This window comes from Amia ocellicauda, chromosome 5 (genome assembly GCF_036373705.1).
Source record: "Amia ocellicauda isolate fAmiCal2 chromosome 5, fAmiCal2.hap1, whole genome shotgun sequence".
Taxonomy (NCBI): domain Eukaryota; kingdom Metazoa; phylum Chordata; class Actinopteri; order Amiiformes; family Amiidae; genus Amia; species Amia ocellicauda.
Genome location: NC_089854.1, coordinates 20,113,339 through 20,130,243, shown reverse-complemented (window position 1 = coordinate 20,130,243; position 16,905 = coordinate 20,113,339). Strand labels below are relative to the sequence as shown.

At 48.2% G+C, this 16,905-nt stretch overlaps 1 protein-coding gene across 1 annotated transcript; it reads left to right on the top strand.

The window, feature by feature from the left end:
- Positions 1-4,623: 4,623 nt before the first annotated feature.
- Positions 4,624-12,389, top strand: cbx4 (chromobox homolog 4 (Pc class homolog, Drosophila)). Its single transcript, XM_066704197.1, has 5 exons — positions 4,624-4,967; positions 5,186-5,229; positions 6,033-6,098; positions 8,469-8,535; positions 9,247-12,389. Exons 1-5 carry the CDS (start codon positions 4,899-4,901, stop codon positions 10,711-10,713), a joined length of 1,713 nt encoding a protein of 570 aa, XP_066560294.1. The 5' UTR covers positions 4,624-4,898; the 3' UTR covers positions 10,714-12,389.
- The last annotated feature ends 4,516 nt before the right edge of the window (positions 12,390-16,905 follow it).

Below are 16,905 nucleotides of genomic sequence, written 5' to 3'. Positions count from 1 at the left end.
TGTTTTGAGTGGTTTTATTAACTGATTAATTACCTGAAAGCTTTCTGCACATGCACGAGCTGTGTTTCAGAAGTGTCTTCTCGACACAGATGCAAATATTCTCTATTCTGTATTATTCTCTCTACCTGTTTCCCCATTTGACGACTCGAAATTATGTAGAAACGTTGAATTTCGTCCGTTTAGATGGTCATCTGTTGGCCATTCTGATTGTATCCACTGTTATTCGTGCAAGATATGTTATTGAAATTCTCTTATCCTTGTAATGTTGGGCACACAGAGTACATTGCATGTTAGTGTCTGGAAAAACTGTCAGTAGGTAAAGGCCTCTTCTGAAGGACTACTACTACTACTACTACTACTACTACTACTACTACTACTACTAATAATAATAATAATAATAATAATAATAATAATAAATAATAATAATCCCATGCTCGTCCTGTAGTATGATGTCATATCTGTCCGAAACGCGTTTGTTTCCAAACACAGAACTTACAAACCAATGACGTAATCCTCTTTCCTTCTTTGAAAGCTGTTCTCCCCACAGGGCCGTTTTAAGGCAGTTGTGTTGGCCACCTCGTTGAGCAGTGCAGTGAAATAAATAAAGGGTCAGATTCACTATGGGTCCTGGGCCACTGAGAGTTCAGCTGGAGCTGTATTTAGTGACTATAGAGGCTATAGAGGCCGACAATGGAAAATGTTCTATAAAGCATTACTGCCACCATTGTTAATATGGTTTTATAATAATTGTTATTAATATTATTTCGAGAACATATTGTTAGAATAGCCCAGAGTCTACACAGATGAGGTTGAAAACAGCGTGTCTTCTTCAGTGTTGTTAGGCGGTTTCATTACAGGAATGTGTCCCCTATTTGGACACAACACCGCCTTGTTTTCCACACACAGTTTCATGTCTGTTTTATTTGTTTGGTACCAAACCAAATACCACTGGCTACAACTGCCATATAACTACAATCACCACAAATGTGGAAGGGGGGGTTGAGTAAGTATTTCTGAGGTATCTCTGCTCAGGGGTGACTCAGCTGAGACACGGTTGCGCATAGCTCCAGCAGACTGGGCATTAATTGACGTGTTCAACTGACCGTGCATCAATGTCACATCTGCACGGTCGTCCTTGTGTGGCCACTGTGTCCGGGGGTGTGTGTTTGTGGGGGGTGTTACTCTGTTACTGTCCACGTCGACCGTTTCCCTTTCCGGTGAAGAACAGTAAGAGACGCCCGTGCCCCCGTCGAGCCCTCTGCAGACACGGGGAGCGCATGCGCCGTCACTCCGCCCTGCCTGTCCCGCCTCTCGCCTCCTGAGCGGAGTAACAGGTGCGGCTACGACCTAGGGATGCAAATAGGCTGGGACAGGAACGTGACCGGCTGATTGATGGATAGATTTGCAGATCTATTAATTAATTCGGTGTTTATGTGTTTGTTTGTTTGATAGTTTTTTTTTGGGGGGGGCAGGGGGGGAAAAAATGAACCTGGCAGCAACACCCTTAGCCCGTACCTGTGATCACCCCGCATGTTGTTTTCACACACAAGCAGCCCGGACTAGAGCCGCTCGGTTAAGGGTGAGCTGTAGTGCTCTCTCTCTCTCTCTCTCTCTCTCTCTCTCTCTCTCTCTCTCTCTCTCTCTCTCTCTCTCTCTCTCTCAGCTCGGTCCGGACGCCTGGTTTCGGTGTTTGTGTGCGTTTACTGTACATTTCTCTGCGGTTTCATTTCGACGCGCACGTTTGCAGGCGTGCTTCCAACGAATTCACCAGCCCGAGTCTTCATTACGGGACTGGCCCGGTTTCGGTGCGGCTTTTTCTGGTTATCACCTTATATGGCAAGGCAATATATCGTGCAAGCTTGCTATAGGTTGGCAATTGCCGCCCGCTCAGACACACAGCGATCAGGATTAACCCTTCTGGTGCTGAATTTTAGTGAGCAGGACATTAAAATTACGGCTTAAAATGCAAACACGAAATACGCCCCCCACCCCCCGACCGTGCAGTGTCCCCCACGGGCAAGAAAGGCAAAACAGAGCAGACGCAGATTAATAATTTCGGTGATGTGTGCAACCCGACATTAAAGCATCACCATTACAGTAATTATTATCGCTAATTGAGCACACCAGCTGCAACTTGGACCCCGGTACACCACATTCTAGATTTCCATTTCAGATAATTAAATAGCCATTTTCACGCTTGTCTCCTCTCTGTAGTAGCGCAAGCGTGTGTGTGTGTGTCTGTGTGTCTGTGTGTGAGTTTGTGTGTGAGAGAGGTTTGAGAAACCTCGTTTATAAATTATTAAAGAAAGCTGCTGTACCAGGGTTGCAGGTTCTGTGTGTCCACAGAGACAGAGGTGGACACGCTGGGACGGAGGACTCGGGTTGTGCAGTTAATGCAGCAGCCTCTGCACAGTCCGCCGCCGACAGCAGCGCATCACCCCGCTAATGCCCGGCAGGAATCAGATGGCATTAATAGACATACTGGGGGAAATGCCAATGGGTTTAGAGACCGACTGATGTGACCTACATATCTTTCACAAAAGCGGGCATCCACTAATGTACACGAGGTTTCTCTATAGATTCCAGGGGGGAGGGGGGCATGGCAGTGCAGAAACTCACTTTCCTCTCCTGAACCCGCTTATTGAATGTGTAGGAATGTGATCTGCGGTCTGCGCCTTGCATTATCATTTCACCGGCACATCTGCACCCACACCACAAAACGGGTGTCAGTCCTGCACTCGTGTTGGGAACCACGTTGCCAACTGCTAAACCACCGGCTGTGAAGTTGAGGTTTCTGCATATTGTGTCTGTTATTTTGGGATGCGTGAGTAACGTGAAAACAACCCCCTCACCCCTCTCTTTACACAGCTCCATTCAAGTACTGGACGGCGCTACCAAGATGGGTTATGCATGTGATCGGGTGCAATGAAGGTCTGTTTCATCCTCGCTTAGCCCTGTATATCTACCTGCATCTCCCATCTTTGTGTGGGGCTGCATTGCATGGCTGACTTCACCTTCCTATTGGTCAAAGTGCTCTCACTTGGCGCTCAGTAACAGCGCGCAGTTGGCATCCTGAAAGTGTCCCGAAAAAGCCCGTGCTGCTCTGAATAACTTGTTTTATCCGTGAGTCATTGTTTTACAAAGAAGACCAAACGAAAACGAAGACGAAAATGAAGAAGAAGAAAGAGAACGAGACGTCATCTGCCAACTCCGAGCACCCAGTTGCTTCAGACCCCCATCCGACCCGAGACCCAGCCCTGAGCGACCCGCCTCGTGCCCCGGGGATGAGCTCGAGCTCGGACAGTCCCGTGCGGCTGCGCTGCCCCGCGGGTCCGCAATGCCCCCATAACGCCGTCAGCACAGAGATCTGGGGGCAAAGTTGCAGACACTGAAAATGCACATGAATTTATGCAAAGCCATAGACTTCTTAACGGGATTACATTGTAACGACTTTGTCTATTATTATTATTATTATTATTATTATTATTATTATTACATTTCAATAAGTGTAAGTTTTGTTATTTTGTATAACCATTTTGGAAATAAGGAGCTGTGTCTGTTTTTCACCAGGAACTGACATCTTCCGTTCCTAATTAATCTCCCCCCTCTTAATATTAATTAGTTTTAATGTGATTTTCAGTGTGTCTGTGCGAGGGTACGTGATTAATCCGAACTCTAGAGCGGTTTTTTTTGTGTGTTTTTCTTTTGGCGTCATAATCGGGTTCAATGGAATTCAAGAGATATACAAGCGAGAAGTGAAACTTACGACATGGTGTCACATATCTCCAACTATCAACGTTGCGTAACTGTTTATTAATGAACAGATACATAAATACTCCAATACATAAATAATTCACTTTGATCATGCGTGGGGAAAATTCATATATAATATGAAATGAACGTTTATTATTATTATTATTATTATTATTATTATTATTATTATTATTATTATTGTTATTATTATTATTATTATTATTATTAGTTTTGTTTTTAAATAGTTTTGTTTTACTGGAAGACCATAAAACAAGAAACATAAACTAAACTAATTGTGTAATGAAATGCGTCGTGACAAACGCTAAAATAAAATACTCCCCAAAAAGTGAATCAACGTAATGCAGTTTGTATTGCTTTATTTTTCACGCAATTTGCAAGTGTCTCTGGCGGTAAACGACTTCAGACGGTGTACATCACAATTAAGAATAAATAGTCTGTGTGTTTATATGTAGATACATACATACATACATACATGCATGCATACATACGGACACATACACACACATACATACATACATACGCTACATATACGTGTGTGTATGATTAATACGCGTCTGTTGTTTTTATTGATATTATGAATATGAATGATGATGTCTGACATGACCGTGCGTCCATTTGTCTTTGTAAGACTATAATTTTTATCGCTCCCAGTTTGCAGTGCCAGTCATGATCAGCATCCCGGAGTTCCGACATGAGAAGAGAACCCTGTAGAAGCGCCCCCTACCCCCTCCCCTCCATCACTCCTTCCTCCCTCCCTCCTTCATCGACCCTGACGTCACACTCCCGGCACTTTGCATGAGCTCCGTTCTGCGGATCCTCGCAGGTCTCATATCTAGCTTGCTGATTGCCAGTGAGCACTAGAGAGAACGAGGGAGAGCGAGAGAGCGAAAGAGAAGATAGCAGAGACGAGAGAGAGAGAGAGCGAACGAGTAGAGGAGGAGGAGGAAGGGGGAGGAGGAGAGAGCGCGCGCGCGAGAGAGAGAGAGAGAGAGAGAGAGAGAGAGAGAGAGAGAGAGAGAAAACAATCTTGCTATAGGAAAATTACCAGCGGAATAAGAGCGCACAGTCCGACCGACTGAAGCGCTTGCCTGTTCGTACGCACAGCGGCTCTGAACCGAGCCGGGATGGAGCTGCCCGCCGCAGGGGAGCACGTCTTTGCAGTGGAGAGCATCGAGAAGAAGCGGGTCCGAAAGGTAAACCCGCGTCCTGGTCCACATACAGCCGCCGCCGGGATGGCCGCTGGCTGTGGGGCTGTCGTGTGCACAGATGCCTGGTAGCGCCTTTTGGACAGCACACATTTAATACAGCTGCTGTTTATGATATTATATTATTTTTCGCGCTTGATCGTCCGGATTTAATGCTGTCACTGTTTTATCGTGGTGTTTATGTGTTGCTTTCTGTTTGTTTGCAGGGTAGAGTTGAATACCTGGTCAAGTGGAGAGGCTGGTCTCCGAAGTAAGTCAGCATTTCACCCATCGTTATACATATGTGTGTTTTTATTTGCACAGAATTGCAGCCTCCCACACAATCCTGCAGGTCTGTTTTGCAAGACCTCGCCTCTATCTCTCTCTCTCCTCCTGTGTGTGTGTGCGCACTACATGGATGCCAGCACTAATATATACGAGGAAGACGGAGCGCAGCGCACGGTCATCCAGTTCTATTTGAATTATTATTATTATTCTGCACTGCTTACGCACAGATGTATAAAACTGAGGTTAAAATGGCCACCAGTCTAGTCTCGTGTTGGGTTTGCTGAATAACACTGAAGGTGGTGGTTTATAATTATAATATTTTGTACGATTCATGTCATTATTACTAAAATCCCACCAATACTATGCTATTCCGGGTTATTTTTCCAGCCTAAAGAAATCCACAATTGTGCATTTCTGTAGCTCTACATCACATCTACTCCACATTAATGTAAAGCGATGCACAGGCTGTTCCCGGAATGGCATTGGGAACACCGTGTCCCAGAGAGAGGAGACACGCAACACTGACGCTTATTTCAGAGGTGGTTTAGTAGAAGTAATGAAAATAAAAACACAGAGTCGGCGGTGCTGCGGCAGGCGCGCTGTGTGCAGCGGGGGCGGGCAGGCCACTCTGTCTGATCTCCTCCCTTCGTGGACCTCTCTTTCCGAGACTAACTAACCGGGGATGCGTGAGAGAGAGAGTGACATTTAGCCAGGATCCAGATCGGTGTGTGCGTGTGTGCGCTGCGGTGCTCATGTTTGCCTCTCTGCCGCTCTGTCCCCTGGTAGATACAACACGTGGGAGCCAGAGGAAAACATCCTGGACCCGAGGCTCCTGGTCGCTTTCCAAAACAGGTGAGACGCACAACCTTTTACGCACGGCCCTTATATGGTAAAGAGTGGAGGGGGAGGGTGCGAGCTGTCACCGAGGGAGGAGGGGGAGGGGGCCTGAATAGCGCCTGTCGCTGCAGCTTCCAGGGGAAAGGCCTGCGCTAATATAGCCTTAATCCTGCGACACAAGTGCTTATGTGTTTATAGACCACACGCAACAATATTTTAATTACAAAAACATTATTTATTTATTTGATGTATTATTGTTGTCATCATTATCATTATAAATAATAATAATAATAATAATAATGCTTGTTGGTGCATTTGATGTGTAATTGTGCACAGTGTTTCTGTGCTGCTGTCAGAGCGCAAGCCTGGCCGGGGCCCGTGGGCAGGGCTGGGCCCCCGGTGACTCACCAGTGCAGCCGTGACAGTGACTCCACGTGTGTGTTTGACACGTCACTGAGCAAAACACAGGCAGGCCCGTGCACAGCTGCTCCCCACTCACACCGACAGTGTCTGCTATTATTATTATTATTATTATTATTATTATTATTATTATTATTATTATTATTATGCACCAAACACGTGAAGGAAACAACACAGTGTGGTGTTCAAACAGTACTCAACACAATTTTTGTATTGAAATCAGAAATTCAAAATAATACAGGAATGTGCTGTTGAGACGCCTGTTAACAGAACACGATTTAGTCTTTTTTATAATTGTGTTTTGCCCTTTTGGAACCAATTTGTATGCCTGGTTAAAAACATTTATTATCTATTATTGTAGGTCTATTATTTATAACAACAACAAACTATTACTATTACTAGTGTTACCACTAGTAGTAGGTTACTACAGTACTAATAAAACGAAGCTTCAGCAGTCCAGACTTTGGGTTTCGTGTGTGTGGGTCCGACACGCTTTGAACTGTTATTTTATGTGGTTGTGCTTGTTGTGCTGGGGCAGGTTGCTCACTGCAAATCTTAAATTCACTCCGGTGCACAAGAAGCGAGAGAGAGGTAGTGTGTGGGGGAGCCGTGGGTTTAGGGTTAGGAGTGTGTGTGTGTGTGTGTGTGTGTGTGTGTGTGTGTGGAGGGGTAATCACCATTTAAAGCGCCGCTGCTCTGCGCAGGAAAATCGCCCACGGTCATCACAAGGGAATTACCTAGGGAGGCTATTAAGGCAGGAGATGATGTTCGTTGTATCCGAGACAGGGAGTGGGGGGGGGGTGGGGGGTATGCAGAGTATACATAATTGCCAAATGTTGTGTGACGAGGGGTCGGCCTCCGCTGGGCCGCCCGGTGTGAGCCGACACGCAGGCTATTGCTTTATGGAGCAGAAAGTTTGCTGTGACTCAGTGTGTCACTACGGGTTGCCCCCCATCGCCCGACGGCATCCTGACAGCCCCCTCATTACCGCCGTGCTGTCCGGTCTCCCTCCTCGGGTCTTCCCTCACTAGAGGCTTGCGATTGATAATTATTTCATTTAATGGGCTGGCGGTGGGGGTTGCTGCTAAATAAGGAAGCGTTAAAATATACACAAGCCTGGTCCTAATTACGAGACGGGTATAGCCAGGCACGGCCTTGGCACAGGGGAGGGGGGGATGGGTGGTATGTGTGCGGTGGGCAGGGGGTGGGGAGGGGGGGGATTATGCGGTTAGACTGTTTTCATTGTTCTAATTGAATCCGTGTTACACGCCGCGCCATTAGTGACGACATGTTAAACGTGTGCACTGCCTCCCGCGGTAATGATTAATTAGGCCCCCCCCTATTCATTGTAAGGTGAAGTGTAGGTCTGAGCTATTATCAATATCCTGTTAATGAGGACAACAACAACAACAATCAGAATGATCCAAATCTGAGGGCAGGTTCTCGCTCTTTGAAACCAGTGCACACCCGTACGTTTAGAGTGGGTCACTTACTTACCACCAGTTCACACAGACGGACCATACAATTTAATATTAATTTATATCAGCACCAGTCAGATTAATACATTATATTAAAGAATGGCTTTGTGCTGTCTTGACACTTAGACCACACTAAAAGAGAGACCTGTGCTGTGGGTAGTAAGATCTTTGCACACAGTTTATCCACGGTCACGATCCCCAAACACACAATGTTTTACACACACATGAACTTGTGAGGGATGGCCACGTCACCACGAGAGAGACACACAAACTAACACCGCATCAGCCTGTAGGACATGGCGGCATCAGGAGAGAGCCGGGATGGCAGGTTAGCGGTGGCGAGGGGCTGTGTGGCTCGAAAGAGAGGAGATGCAGTGACCCTGGGGCAGCTGGACACCGGAGCGTGTGGACAGTGTGGTGGACAGGTGTGCCCTGCAGCCAACCTGTGATCAGAGGGGTGACCTGGGTGTTTTCTCTCCATCTGCAGGGAGCGGCAGGAGCAGCTGATGGGGTACCGGAAAAGAGGGCCCAAACCAAAGCACCTGCTGGTACAGGTAAGGATCACCCCACAAGCTTTCACTGTAGGACATGAACAGGGCACACCCCCACTCTCTCTCTCACACACACATGCCCTTGGGCTGCTGAGATCTTGGCTCTGAGTTAGGAGCCCTCGTGGCTTCCTCTGACTTTTATCCGGGCTCTGACCCGCCCTACTACAGTACCTGCACAGGGCTGCAGAGGTGTATTGTGGATTGGTTCCAGTGCTGATGGCTGGGGCATTGAGTGGAGGGGCGGGGGGGGATCCGGCACTGAGCCGTGACACTGCCTTGGGCATTCCTGTAAGCTGAGGTCATGGGAGCACTGACCTGAGGGCCTGAAGTGTGAGTCTAATGGCCTGGAAAGTGGACCCCTGGGAGCGAGAAAGAGAGGGAGGCCGTCATTGACATTTTATAGACCCACTCCTGCTCCACGGTCACTCCCCCTCCCTCCCCTCCCCTTTCCTCCTTAAGAAACACACACACACAGATAGACAGACACACACACACATGCAGTGAACCTCAGTTTGACTGCATTCAGCAGCAAGGCTGCTCCCTCCCTGTTCTCCACTCTACAATTCTCATTCGGTTTCTGTTTTGTTTGTTTGTGCTTATTTTCTTTTTCTCTTTAATGTTTTTGTGATTCCATCTGCTTCTCTCAGAGTAACAATTTTCCCTTTTTCCCCCCTCCCTCTCTCTCTCTCTCCCTCTCTCTCTCTCTGCCTGCAGCTCCCCGCCTTCGCCCGGCGATCCAGCATCCTCTCCGGGCTGCAGGAGGCATCTCTGGACGACGACAACCGACCCAAGACTGACCAGGTCCAGAGCCACCGGGCCCAGCCCCAGCAGTACCAGCTGAACAGCAAGAAGCACCACCAGTACCTGCCCAACAGCAAGGAGAGCTCGGCCGAGCTGCCGCCCATCAGCAAGAAGAAGTACTACTACCAGCTCAACAGCAAGAAGCACCACCACTACCAGCCCGACCCCAAGATGTACGACCTGCAGTACCAGAGGGCCAAGGAGGCGAAGGGCCCGGCCGCCCCGCCGCACAGCTGGAGCCTGCCCGCCGCCCTGCAGCACAAGTGGGCCCGTGATCGGGACTCAGGCTGCCTGGGCCATGTGAAGGACCTCTCCGTGGAGCTGAAGAAGCTGCCAGCGCACCTGTCCTCGGTGGAGCCGAGTTCAAACGGCGTGGCAGGCAAAGACGGCTCGGCTGGAGGGGTGGCAGCGGCCAGGGGGGCGGTGGAGGCGGCGGTCGGCCACAACGGCATTGGCAGCAAGATGAAAATTGTCAAGAACAAGAACAAGAACGGCCGCATCGTGATCGTCATGAGCAAGTACATGGAGAGCAGCCTGCAGCCGTCCAAGGCCAAGAGCAGGGACCCAGACAGCGCCGAGAAGCAGCAGCGATCAGAGCGGCCCGAGCCAGACTGTGCCGAGAACCTCCCGGACAGGACTACAGTTTCCGACGGACGCGCCATGGACAGCATGGCCTCTAAAGACGCTAAAGATCAGCCATGCTGTGCCGCCCCCGCCTCCCCCACACAGACCAATGGGCACTCCCCGACGGCCCCGGCAGGACTGGGAGGAGGGGCTCCGGAGGGGGAGCGGGAGCCGGACGTTGCTGGAGAGAACAAAACGGAGCCTGGGAGCCCGGCAGAGGAAGAGGAGCCGGCGGATGACCAGCCCCTGCAGCTGACCACCAAGCCCAACCTGACCCCCTGGCCCTTCGAGATGGGTGTGCTGTCGCGGCTGGACCAGCGCCGGGCTGTGACGGGCGCCAACATGGCCCACTCCCGCAAGCGCAGCCTCTCCCAGCCCGACCAGGACCGGGGGCCGTGCAAGAGGTTCCTGAGCTCCAGGAGCTTCAGCGCCCCCAGCAGCGCGCCCCCCCCGGGCCAGGACAAGCCCATTGACCTGCACCTCCACCACGGCTACCCCCTCAGCACCGGGCAGCACTACCCCTTCCAGGACTCAAACCCGGAGGAGCCCATAGACTTGAGCTGCGTGAGGCCCCGGGCCGAGGCGGACGCGTGCACACAGGCCGAGCGGGAGGAGCCCCCCCGGGAGCCCGAGCCCGCGCCCCCGGAGGCCGAGGACCCCCTGCCCCACTTCCAGCCCTTCTTGGGGAACATTATCATCACTGACGTTACGGCCAACTGCCTGACCGTCACCTTCAAGGAGTACATCACTGTGTAGCCCGGACGTCACGCACACAGGGCACCACACGGACCGACCGATCTGTGAATCTGTACATTGTGAGAAGAATAACAACAACAATATGACTAATGGTTTATCGTGAGGAGTTCAGTGTCATTGTGACTGAGACACACAGCGGACCCACAGTGGCCTTCACACCCCGGCTCTGGGCTCCTTTACTGGCTCCTCTTCTGGTTTCTGTGCCCCGGCTGTTCGGGACACGGTGCTGTGTCTCAGTGTAGGTGGAGTAGGAACATTAAATACATAGTTGATGGCTGTCATCACAAACAAGCACTTACAAACTGTGTGTGTGTGTGTGCTTATATAAACACACACACACACACACATACATATATACATAGATATACCTAAATCTTTTTATACTTGAAGATTTTTCCGGACTATTTCCATTAAACTCTGGCTTTATAATTTGTCGGGCGTGTTTCTGGGGGAAACGAGAGAACCAGTCAGTTCCAGATCGATGGTCTCGCTGCACACTGTGTCGAGGGGGGGGAGGGCGTACACATGAGCTGCAGCCCTGATCCTGCCGGGTCATGGCTCAGTTTTCCAGGTCTTGCCCCCCCATTAGGAGCACAGTACGAGCTCGGTAAATGTGCCCCCCCCCCACCCCTGGTCAAACAGCACAAAACTAAAACATTTCTGAGGCATCCTGGACAGGAGTGTGATTTGCACTATTTTTATTTTTTACGTTTTGTAGATCAGGGCAGCGGGACCATAATTAATGCTGGCTTTTCTACTGGAGCCTTTTCTTATCCACCCCTCCTGTACAGACAAACCCCTCGTTTACCAGTCCTCCCATTTAGTGCCGACGATACAACACTGTCCAAATTTAGGATTTGGTCGCACCTGTGGGTCACAGCACCTGTGAGCAGGTGAGGGCGGGGGGCTCGGGATTGTTTACAGGGACTTGGGAACCGTTCTCAGATCAGTCTGGCGTCTGCAGCCCGGGATAGCGAGGTGACGGGCGGTTCTGTTCTGTTCTGCTCTCCCTCCGTTTCCCTTCCCTTTTCTGTACCCTGGGCTGGAACTGTTGACTGCAGAGCCCTAAGGGATGGGGGGGATGTCTGTCTGCCGATTTCTGATGATCTAGTCAAATGGACGACAAGTTGTTGTTTTTTCAAAGAGGAACGCTGCTGCTAAAGTGTGGATATGAAGTTCAATTTGAGCCGTTAATGAAAACTGCTTGAATGTAAAGACTTTGAGTTTCCAATGGCCTTCAATGCTCAGTTCACTGATTTTGCAAATCAACTGCAAAAGAACAGCATCCCTGACCGGCAGGGAGTCGAGGACAGTATTTTATATCTGGTAGCCATGTTTGTTTATTATTTTCCTTCCCAAACAAGTGTTTCATGTTAACTCTCAGACTAGTCAAGATGGAGCTTTCTGTGTTACTGACCTTCTCTGTAGCTGAAGGATCCTGCTTACAAGCCTGCTGTGTGGCCTCTGACCGAACGCTATCTGTTTGTATGCAAAACAATCGGGGGGGGGGGGGGCTCCTGCAAATCCTGTTTTTTTTTTTTTGTTCTGTTTAAATGCACTTGGTCGTTCAAAGATAAACAATGTAACTGCTTTAAAGAGGTGAAAAGGGCATTCCAGCGTCTTGTGTTTGGACCTGTTAGGGATGGCTTTCTCTAAGGTATGTTTTGCAATAATAAAAAAAAAAAAAAAAAAGAAGAGACATGAAGTGAATGAGTCTATTTTGTGTAAATGAGTGAATGTGTGTCACTGGCTGGGTGGTGTAAAGCGACATAGCTGTGATGTTTAACAACACCCCTAGCAGCTCTGGCAGATGGACTGTGGTTGGGCTTCGCTCAGTCTTGCACAAACCGCATGACTAATTTCAATCACCTCGAACACAAGTGGGGGATTAAAAATAGCTGCAGAACGAATCTGTCTTCCTGTCCTGCCGGGATGCGCAGCGTTACAGGGCTTAGAAGCCATCAGAGGCAGGTTTACTGTCGCGCTACGCTACGCCACGCCACGCCACAGCACGTCTCACACACACACACACACACACACACACACACACACACACACACACACACACACACACACACACACACACACACACACACACACACACACACACACACACCACAACACGGCCTAGTGTTACACACACCCTAAAACACAGCACAGATTAGTGTCACACACACACACACACGCCACAGCACATCACACACACATGTGACACGCCACAGCATGGCCTAGTGTCGCATACACACGCCCCACACCACAGCATGGCCTAGTGTCACACACACACCTTCTTGCACAACCCCGTCACAGGCACACATTCACAAACAGATTGGCCTACTGTTCACACTGATGCACCACACACATGCACACACACAAGGTGGTTTTCAGAGCAGTTTGCTCTAGTCTAGTGCATTATTTTGTCCCTGCTGTGTTTTTTTAAGTAACTGTTATAGCAGACAACTTTGTTTTGATATTCGTGTTGCATTAATTTTTTTGTGTACTTTTACAATTAGTTTAGGAACATAAGCTGTGGCTCCTTTAAAGTTGGAAAGCACAGAAAATGCCCAACACAGCCAATTAAGCCCAACTGAGGACTGGAAGTGGCACTACTGAGAGCTGCACCTGGGAAAGCAGTCATCAGCGCTGTAGGCCCGATTCACGAGAGGTTTGCAATTGTCTAGGTTTTGTGTTTTCAGTTATTCAATTCAATTAAATTATATATTCATTTTTTGAAATACACCCAACTGATGATGCTGTGTGATTAAAAGCTTGGAGCGATTGTTCCCCCCTTGATAAGAAGCGATTCTGTGAACTGCAGTCTTCCTGTCTGTCTAAGGCTGCCGGGAAGCCTATAGTTTGCATGCTGGTGTAGGAGCAGCCGTGGCCGCAGTACTGTAGTAAAGACGTGCAGCTGTTTTTCATAGTTCCCAGCTTCTGCAAAGTGAGGAAGGAGTTCCGAGAACAGGTGAATTTGGGTGGAACAGGGTGGGGGAGGACTCACAGATACAGACATCCTGCAGAAATCCCACTTCTCATCCCAAGGGGGCATCGCCAGAGAAGCTCCCACACACCTGGCGAGGCAGGGCTGGCACATCAACCAACTGCGTCTGATTGTGTATTTATTTAATTGTGTGAATGGTGTGGGGGGTATAAATCTGATTTAAAGGCGACCGCAAATGCCACGGCTGATTAAATCCGGGTCTTTATCCCGTCTCGTGTTTCGAAATTCCTACACCAGAATCGTCAAATAAACAAACAAACAAAAAACATATATATATAATTATTGTTACACAATGCATTGGTGTAGTCCCTCGTACTAATTAGCTATCATTACCAATATGATGTGTCCGAGCTCCTGCAGGACCGACACAGAGGCCCGCGGCGCCCCGGTGAGCACAGGACGGGGAGACCCGGCGGGGCGAGCGCACAAGTGCACAATGCGTTTGCCACAACACCCCCGCCCCCAGCCTGCTGCCCCCAGCGTCGGGAATATTGCCAAAACAAACGAACACACCAACCAGCGAACCACCCCAGCACTGATCGGTTATAAGGTGGTGTTTAAGAACAGCCCTACAGCGGGGCGATTTGGGCCTTTTATCACCAATAATACCAACCGCCCATTGTGAAGCCATCAGGGACTCCGAGTCAGGCCTGGCGGCTGGATGCGTGGGGTTTGTTTTACTTTTAGGATGAATAATTTACTCCAAAGCCGTATGTATAGGCAACTTAATGTACAGCTAGAAATGTCACAGTCTGACTGTGTTTAAATCACTATGAAGACACTTGGACCTTTATATATGAAACCCTAATAATAGGCCCGATATTCCATATTTCCTATTCACACAAGACATATTTCAAATTAAAACAATACTACCCCACGCCAGTTAAATATGATCAGAACAGCACATGTCGGGATTGGGCACAAAGCACGGGTCTATAATGGAAAGGCTATTTTGTTCCGAGCTAATGTCTGCAAACTGAAACTTTAAATAGGCCCTAAATACAGAAAAACTTACAAGACAAGACAATGTAATTAAGACAGTAACAATCCAACAGATTCCTTGAAGCTGAATTAAAAAAGGGTGGGGGGGGGGGCTCAAATGTTTTCTAAAGCAGACAATCCAAACACAACTGCCTCTCACCAGTTTGTGCGGCATTTGGTCGGAAAACCATGTGACGCAGAACAGATCTCACCCACCGGAGACTGAATCTCAAATGAAATTAAATGAATAACGAATGTACATTTGAGCCGGGCGGGTCGCGCTGTTTTGCAGACTCGCTGTTTCATGCATTGGACAGGCCGCCCGTTGTTGCGCACAGAGGGCTGTGGACTCGGGACTCTCCGGCCTGGGCCGCTCGGTGGGGGTAGATGACGCCAGAGAAGGGCTCCTCTTTCAACGCGATTGATAACAACACGGGCCGTAATTAAAACATTGCGCCATTGGCTATAATTCATAATAAATAACTCGATTCGATTCTGTATCTGACACCAGCCGGTTCCTCCGTGTATCGTTGAAACGTTTCCGAACAGAGGTTCCTGGACACTGTCTGCCCATAAATAAGAAAACAAATAAACAATATATAAACATATAAACAAATTAATAAGAAAACGTTGAGTTGGAAAACTCAAATGTGCTTTATTATGCTTAGTCTACCTCTGCATGTGAAGGCTATAGGTTTGGCAATATATAGCCCGTTACATATTTATATAGCCTATAACTACCCTGTTGGTTAGTATACCCAGTTATACGGTATTTATGTATTTGTATCAGAATTCAATACATACATACACACCTGTTGGACATGCATACTTGCATATATGCAAAGGGAGATGCACTTAGTCATGCAGAGCAAAACCTGTTTGTGAACTATTTGTATGTGTTATCAGTTGAGATATTGTTTCATAAAAATAAATACATAATGTAATTATTACTGTCAATGGCATCACGGTGAGCCACGGGTCACACAAAGAGCACGCCGCCATAAGGCAGGGACATATTTCTGTCGCCTTCAGCAGAGCATTGTGTTGATTTTTATTGTGGCCACAGAGGATCACTTAAAATCCACACCGCAACACATCACCCACAAGTCTCCGAACTGAAAAGCATGGACTCTGTCAATAGATGTCTGTCTGCATGGGTGCCTTTCTCTGTCTGTCAGTCGGTAATCGATGGCTATTGCAATGACACATCGATGTCTTGTGAAGCCGAGCTTCCTGGAGACGACGGATTCCATCCAGCGTGCCGAGCCGGTCCGGTCCGGGTCTGCAGAACCCTGTGGGCAATCTCCTGCTAACGCCCGGTGCGCATGTTCCGCATTACCCCTCAGTCCTGCCTGTCGCCCGTGATCTGGGGTAACCCCGGTGGCACTTTCACAGCCGTCTGTACTTTGTTCTGGTGTTCAGGGAAAACGTTTGAGCCGACATGCCTCCATACAGGCGTTTCTATACGCTACAAAATATGGGTTAACGAAAATAAAAAAAAATATATATATTTAGAATAAATATATAACATTAGAAAAATAATGACAACTTGTATGGAAGCGGGTATTTAATTTACACTTTGCAGATATCGGATTTATTGCAAAAGTACAGCTGTCTTCTATTGTTGTAACTATCGTTAATTAATTAATTGAAATGAGTCGGTTTATTAGCTTATCAAAACATCCACGAGGCATCAAGGAACCACAGCACGAGGAAACACTTTCGATTCTGCAATTGAATCTGTAGCCAACCGCAAGCCCGTATACACGGCGGGGAAGATATATTTTTTCCTTAAAAAACAAAATCGGATAATGATAATTATATTTAGTCTAGAAGCACCTGGTAATGCAAGGTGTTGTGTCGTAATTGTAATTGTTTAATTGTCCTTCCGTTGTTGCACATAGAACCAGTTTCGAGAACATAACAGCAAGGGTGGCTTCTTCTTTAGTCGCCAGTATCGGTATGATTGTACAAACACCATAATTAAGGGCAAGTTAATCTAGAACTGGATTGAACTCCCTCCGACCCCCGTAAGCAGGATAAATCAAATTGAAGGTTTATGAAAGGTCTATTTCGTTTGCTTGACACAATCGGGAGTGTGTTCATTATTTTTCAAAGATGGAGACATAGGCTCTCAAATACACGCTCCACTGACGGTTCAATATTTGGGACACTAGGTCACATTGATCAGAGTGTCGGGAGGGACTCGAGCC

Excerpts from the sequence above, each read along its gene's own strand:
- cbx4 (XM_066704197.1), top strand. The coding sequence starts at position 4,899 with ATGGAGCTGCCCGCCGCAGGGGAGCACGTCTTTGCAGTGGAGAGCATC. Across the intron at positions 6,099-8,468 it reads CTGGTCGCTTTCCAAAACAG|GGAGCGGCAGGAGCAGCTGA; the intron begins GTGAGACGCACA and ends CTCCATCTGCAG. Across the intron at positions 8,536-9,246 it reads CAAAGCACCTGCTGGTACAG|CTCCCCGCCTTCGCCCGGCG; the intron begins GTAAGGATCACC and ends CTCTGCCTGCAG.